Source organism: Trichechus manatus, unplaced genomic scaffold, assembly GCF_000243295.1.
Source record: "Trichechus manatus latirostris isolate Lorelei unplaced genomic scaffold, TriManLat1.0 scaffold00187, whole genome shotgun sequence".
Classification (NCBI taxonomy): Eukaryota; Metazoa; Chordata; class Mammalia; order Sirenia; family Trichechidae; genus Trichechus; species Trichechus manatus.
Genome location: NW_004444123.1, coordinates 4085309 through 4092313, shown reverse-complemented (window position 1 = coordinate 4092313; position 7005 = coordinate 4085309). Strand labels below are relative to the sequence as shown.

The 7005-nt window shown below is 56.1% G+C and overlaps 1 protein-coding gene across 1 annotated transcript in view; it reads right to left on the bottom strand.

The window, feature by feature from the left end:
* Window positions 1–7005, bottom strand: part of PACC1 (proton activated chloride channel 1) — a 32286-nt gene that overhangs the window by 10843 nt on the left and 14438 nt on the right. Inside the window, exons 3-5 of the mRNA XM_004387535.2 lie at window positions 5922–6131; window positions 4410–4561; window positions 682–824 (exon numbers count right to left, since the gene is read on the bottom strand). Coding sequence (XP_004387592.1) covers window positions 682–824; window positions 4410–4561; window positions 5922–6131 — 505 coding nt within the window. The remainder of the gene's footprint in view (window positions 1–681; window positions 825–4409; window positions 4562–5921; window positions 6132–7005) is intronic.

The window sequence follows — 7005 nt, the reverse complement described above, 5'->3', positions numbered from 1 at the left end:
GGGAGCAGACCTGAGCCTCTGAGGGTCGGGACCCTCGTCACCACCCCTGGCGGTGTGCCGGGAGCAGACCTGAGCCCCTGAGGGTCGGGGACCCTCGTCACCACCCCAGGCCGTGTGCTGGGAGCAGACCTGAGCCTCTGAGGATCGGGACCCTCGTCACCACCCCAGGCGGTGTGCCGGGAGCAGACCTGAGCCTCTGATGGTCGAGGACCCTTGTCAACACCCCAGGCAGTGTGCTGGGAGCAGACCAGAGCCTCTGATGGTTGGGACCCTCGTCACCACCCCAGGCGGCATGCTGGGAGCAGACCTGGGCCTCTGATGGTTGGGGACGAGTGAAGATGAAGAGCAAGGGCAGCACTTACAGAGTGCTGAGGGCCTGCCTTCAAGGGTCACAAAATGGAAGGCAGCTTCCTCTCCTTGGCAGCCCCTGGCAGGGGCCAAACCAAACATCTCTCCGGACCCCACCAGCTCTGTGCAAGCCATCAGAACATGGTCTGCGATGAGGTCAGCCAGACCATGAGGCAGATGAGTGGGCCCACTGAGCTCCCGGGGTCCTTTTCTGTGCCATGGCGTAATATGGCTGCCCACCTCCCTGCCCCGACCTGCTTCTCAGCCCGGGGAAACGCAAGGCTGTGGAACACGACAAAGTGCGGCGCGAGCCCGCGGTATGCCCTGGACCACCTCTGCAAGAACTCCTGGTAGGAAGAGAAGAGAAGGTAATCGATGGCACTAAAGTCCTCGCTGCTCTGGTTCAGGCGGAACTGCAGGAAGACCAGCTCCCGCTTCTTCACTTCCTGGGGCCCCCGGACGATCAGCGCGGATTTCTGCAGAAAGACAAACAGCAGAATCTCAGCCCGGGACGTGCTTCTCCTCTGTCCGCCTCAGGCACAGAGGCTTCTGGCTCTGAAGACAGAGCACTGCCCCGACAGCCCACCGCTCCACAGCCCAGCACTGAACCGCTGGCTGGCATACATATATGCACATACATTCGTGAGCTAAATTTATTATCTGTGCTGTTTAATTATCATCTTTACTACTTTTTGTCTATTTGATCTGTGAATTTCTGAGAAGATGTTAAAATCTCACTTTTAGGTGATAATTTTCATTTCTAACAGATTTTGCTTAAAATCTACAAATGATAAGCTGTTTTGTATGTACAGCGGAGCCCTGGTGGTGCAGTGGTTAAAAGCTCGGCTGCTAACCAAAAGGTCGGCAGTTCGAATCCACCAGCTGCTCCTTGGAAACCCTATGGAGCAGTCCCGCTCTGTCCTATAGGGTCGCTATGAGTCAGAATCGACTCGACAGCAACGGATTTGGTTTTTTTGTTTTCTACGTACAGATTTATGACTGTTAAATCTTCTCAGTGAAGAATAGTGGAGGTGGACCTTTTATCAAAACTAAACATCCCTCTTTTAATCCTTTGCACTTTGAATTCCATTTAACTGATGTTAATGTTACCACTCCACTTTTCCTGGTTATAGCTGCATTTCTGCGAAAGGTCTTTCCCCACCTATGTATTTTCAGCCTTACCATGACATGTCATGTGTGCAGCAGAGACTGCTAACTGCCCCCAGCCTCCATTACCCACGTCTTCTCTCAATGTGACAACCGATTCCCAGCCCCAGATTTTAGCAGGATCTGTGGCCGCCCAGCGGGGCCTCATTTCTGCCCAGATATGGCCCCGTGAAGAAGCTGCTGGACTGGTGCAAGTGGCTTGTGTAACTCTGCCTCATTTCCCTGAGAGGGAACGGCCTGCCCTCCACTGGGCCTCAGCTTCCCGGGAGCGGACACGTGTACGCACGGCAGAGCCAGGTCTGACCATGTAGACCAGCACAACACCCAGGGGACAGCACAGTGACGAGAGAAGCTGGACAACCTTGAGGGGCAGCGCTGCCAACTGTGCCCACTGCCCACATGCCCGACAGAGAGCAACAGACTTCCACCTAGTCTCGGCCACTGCGCACTGGGGGTGGTTTTTTACACAGAAGTTTAGCCTGTACCCGGACTAGTGTATTAACGGCTACCTGGAACTAGAGTGTTATGATACCAAAAGCTTAACATCTGGGTGATGGGAAAACAGTGGGCACGAGGAAACGGATGCGGATACTGCAGACTGGAAAGACAGTGACCCTCACTGTGCCGAGCAATGTATCTGGAAAAGTTAACGACCACCAAGTTGAGGTACAAGAGCTGGGTCTAGAAGAAAGAACAGAAAACCAGCGAGCCTCTGAAGATGTGAGGATTCTGACCAGATGCTACTCCTGCCTGTGGTCCCCGTCACACGCACGGGACCAGAAGGGTCTACACGTGTCTGAAGAACTCTTCCTGGGAACAAAGGCGGTGAGGATGACAATAACGAGTAGCAAACCCTCAAGTCCTGGCTGCTCAAGCCCGAAGGTGGAGGAGCTGGGTAGCCCCCAAGGAGGAGTATTTTCTAACGTCCACTTCAGACAGGGCCACAGAGGAAAACCAACAAAGAACCTCTCAGAGGACAAGGCCTATCGAGGATAAGGGCGTCCCTCCCAGAGAAGAAATAAGGCCTAACTTGGTGCCAAGGCAGGGCTCTCCCGATTCCGCCCAGCAGGACCCCACTGAGGCTCTGAGCGGAAGTGTCTGGACAGCACACACATTAGCGTCCACTCAGTTTGTTCACGTCGATCCTTTTCTTCCATCTGGTTGATCTCCTGCAAATGTCTAACCTACTGCTGTGGCGTCAACTGTGGCTGTGACTACGTCGTGTAAGTGGGCCGGGTTCCTGTCAGCGTGCACCACTTCTGGGAAGAAGTTCATTTCCTTTTGCCTCCTGGCACTGTCCACTGTGGAGGTCCAAGCCCAAGTTCTGCTCTGCTCTTTAGCTTATTCACAGAATGGTTCCAGAACCTTTCAGGAAGCAACCACCACCCCAATGGCTCTGGGGTACCAGGCAGCCCCACTGTTATGACCCGATGGCGGCCCTCTGGCCAATGCTGCTCTTTGAACGTGCGGACTCAGAGCTTGGAGCTGGAAGAAGAGTACCCATCTCTATGGTAGGCCTCTCCTGAATCTGTTTCGGGTTATGGATTTTTCTCTAATTTTTTTACTCCAGCAATCTGATCCAATCTGCTACTACATTTTACACTCTTCCTCAAAACTTCTCGTCCACTGGTGATACTTCTTCTTAAAACCCATTAAACCAGTTGCCACTGAGCTGATCCTGACTCATGACGACCCTGTGTGTGTCAGAGTGGAACTGCTCTGCAGGGTTTTCACTGGCTGATTTTTCAGAAGTAGAGCACCAGGCCTTTTTCTGAGGTGCCTCGGGGTGAACTCCAACCTCTAACCTTTCGGTGAGCAGCCAGGCATGTTAACTGTCCACAGTTCTCTCCCACCTCAGACCCCATCGATGGTTCCGTCAGTGACGCACATCCAGCTCCACAGCCCGACACACGGACTTTTCCTACCTGGCCATTACTGACGTCCACAGCTTCCTCTCCCACCGCTGGGGGCCACCTGACCCTCCAGAAACACGAGACCACAGAGGCACAGTCACAACACGCTGTTTCATCCCTTTGTGTCCTGGTGCATAGCGTTCCTTGGCCTGGAAACGCTTTCCTTCCTCTCTTTGACCTGGGAACTGTACTTACCCAAACCAAACCCACTGCCGTCGAGTCGATTCTGACTCATAGCAACCCTACAGGACAGAGCAGAACTGCCCCATTGGGTTTCCAAGGAGCAGCTGGTGGATTCCAACTGCCAACTCTTGGGTTAGCAGCCAAGCTCTTAACCGCTGAACAACCAGGGCTCCTTCGATCCTTTCCGAATCAAGAATATAGGATTAAAGACAGAAACTTCCTACCCTGCCTTCAGATCCCTGTGCAGGAGTTGCTTCCTTTTCAAAACCCTCCCTGCCTTTGTCTGTGTCTGTGTGTCTGTCTGTCAGTCTGTGTAATGGCAGGGCCAGGGACTCAGCCAGGAACCCTGAGTCCCAGACCAAGGTACCCTCTTTACATTAGTATATTTATTTCAAACTATGGACTCCCAGGTCCCATTCCAAGAGATTAGGATTCGGCTGGCCTCACAGGGAACCTGTAATCTACACTTTTCTCAAAGCATCCCAGAGATTCTGCCGAGCAGTCAGTATGGGAACCACTTTGCTATGTCCCACCTGCCCTGCTCTTTAACACGGTCATCCTTAAGTCAAGGACAGGATCTCAGCAGGAATCCCCGAGGGCTCAGCAAGGCTGACAGCCTCTGACATCCCCCCCACCCGCCCGAGTAGGGGCAAGCCGGCCGTGGCCGCATCTCTACCTGTCACACCCTCAGGTCTGCTTCATCTCAGGATGCAAACCACGGGAGTGTGAGGAAGAAGATGGGACAGAGGGACTTGGGAGCAGCACCCTGCCCAGACCCGTTGGGCAGACAGGACCTACCACGGTCTGCTTGGAGAAAGGGTCGGTGTAGTTGATCCTGTGGGTGGTACAGTTCATGGCTCCCGGCTGGCCAGGGCTCCTCAGAGGAGGAATGACCTCGTAATGGTGCTGACAGCTGAGCAGCTGAGCCTGACCGGGGTACAGGGCAAGACCTGGGCACAAACAGGGAAAGCAGATGTCAGAGGTCGCAGTCCCTGACCACCTGCCTGAAAATCATCTCACGCCCACCAACCACCCATGCTCCGGACCCCTGGGTGACTGCAGACGAGGGGGGAGGGGCTCCAGAGCCACACGCCCTGCCCTCCGAAGCCCTGGTCTAATGGAGGAGACAATCCCCTCCTCAGCACACCCTCTCCTGGCCTGGGACACAGCAGTCCCCATGTCCACACCAAAAACCACTCCACTCCAGAATCCTGCTCCACACACCCCGGGGGGGTCTCCCTGGACACAGCCTGGCACCGCCACACGCCTGCGCCGCCACATGCCTGCGCCGCCACACGCCTGCGCCGCCACACGCCTGCGGATTCACCAGAGGTCCCGGCGTGGGATTCCCCAGATCTCATTTTTTCTCCCACCTCCTGCTCTGACGGGAGCTCCCAACAGTCCCTCTTCCCCCAGCTGAGGCACCAAGTTGAAGACCCTCTGACAGCAGATGCTGAGCCCCCAAGGCACACATGCTGGCAGCAACAATGGCATCAGAGGCAGACAGAGGTCAGGGAAACCAGGACACCAAAAAACAACAGAGGAAGACTGAAGCCGACCCCAGGGGGAAGAGGGGCAAAGGCGGGGACGGAGCCGGGACAGCGGGCTACGGGCAGCTGGGGCAGAGCAGGTGGCAGACAGTAGGGTGGGCAGGAGACTGAGCCCCAGAGCCCGTGCTCCTATTGGCTCCCACGGCTTCCAGGAGCCCAGTGCCAGCCCTCCACCCCCGAGCACACGAGTCTGTTCTGGGCAGAGCCAGCTGTCTGCTCTGTGGCAGAGATGGACTCCCGCTTTGGCACCAGATACCCAATGGGACAGGAGAGACGCGTGGTGTGGCCTGGCAGGGCCTCTGCCCTCCTCTGACAGGCCCTGCCTGCCCCTGCCTCCCTCCCCACCCCACAGTCCAGCCCCAGTCTCCTTTGCCAGCTTACCCCGTGCTTCTCCTCTTCACTGGCCTGCTGGCTGCAGCCAGGCCAGGCTGCTTCTCTGAGAAGCGCTGTCTCCCTACACTCACCTCTGCTTCTACTGATCCCCCCACACAAACACTCTTCCGTCTCTGTGCTTTTCAAGGCTCACCTCCAATTCCACCTCTCACAAAGCTTTCCTTGGCCACCTGGTTCTGCAGTGGCCCCCCAGTGCTCTGCCCGCCCCTCTCCTTGGCACATGCCACGCTCTGCCAGAGAGTCACTCCATGGGTGTGGAGTCTACAGGCAGACACGCTGGCCCTCCCCTGCCCCACCCCGGTGACCAGCACTGTGCCCACCCCAGATCCAGGTCTGGATCCTGATGCCTGGTCCAGGGCAGCCTTACCTGGGGCATCATAGCGATTCACCTCCTTGTAGGACACAGACATGACAGGATGCTTGAGTTTCTCACGGAAGTCTGTGATGGTCTGGTAGACCAGGAAGACAGCCACAGCCATGAGCAGCAGGTAGATGAAGATGAGCAGGACCGAGAAGACGTTCTTCAGGCAGGCCTTGCTGAAGCGGATGCTGCTGGAGGCCGACTCGCTGTCCAGGGCTGAACGACACCACCACGTGTCCCAGAACACAGGGCAGAGTACAGCCAGGAACTGAGCAGACCCCAGTCCTGCCATTATACCCTGGAGGTGAGGCCACCCATACACCCGGCCTCCCCACCTCACCCCCCAAATCACGACAAATGGCACCTGTAAGCATTTACTCCACACCTCCTCTGCCTGGCAGGGGGCCCAGAGTTGAAGGAGACTCGTTTACTGTCTTTAAGGCGTTTGCTTTCTAAAGGGATGGTCAGAACCCAACAAATGGCTGGCCCCTACCTCTCTGGGGGCTTGGGGAGGGAGTGGTAACCCCTGACTCACATTTTAGGTCTCAATTTAGAAAGGCATTTCCCCTAGCAAGTCTTCCTTTATTGGGGTACCTCCCCTTCAGTGCTCCAGAGCACCCTCAATGTCCCCTACTTTATCCCTCTGCACTGTCATTAGCTACATGTCTTTTTGCCCCCAGGCTGTGAGCTCCATGGGAGAAGGGACAGGGCTAGTCTTGTTCATGAATGAACCCCTAGCCTCTCAGCGCCTGGAACAGGAAGACGTTCTCTGCTTACACGGTGAATGACTACAGGGCTAATTAATTAAACGTGTCCTGACGCCGCCCCACAACACAGCTCCGTCCTCCCTCACTTGCTCTCGCACTATCCTGAGCCCCCGTTACTCTCACCGTGCTCCTGAGCCCCCGTTACTCTCACCGTTGCACCATCCTGAGCCCCCGTTACCCCCACTGTGCTCCTGAGCCCCCGTTACCCTCACCGTGCTCCTGAGCCCCCGCTACTCTCACCGTTGCACCATCCTGAGCCCCCGTTACTCTCACCGTGCTCCTGAGCCCCCGTTACTCTCACCGTGCTCCTGAGCCCCCGTTAC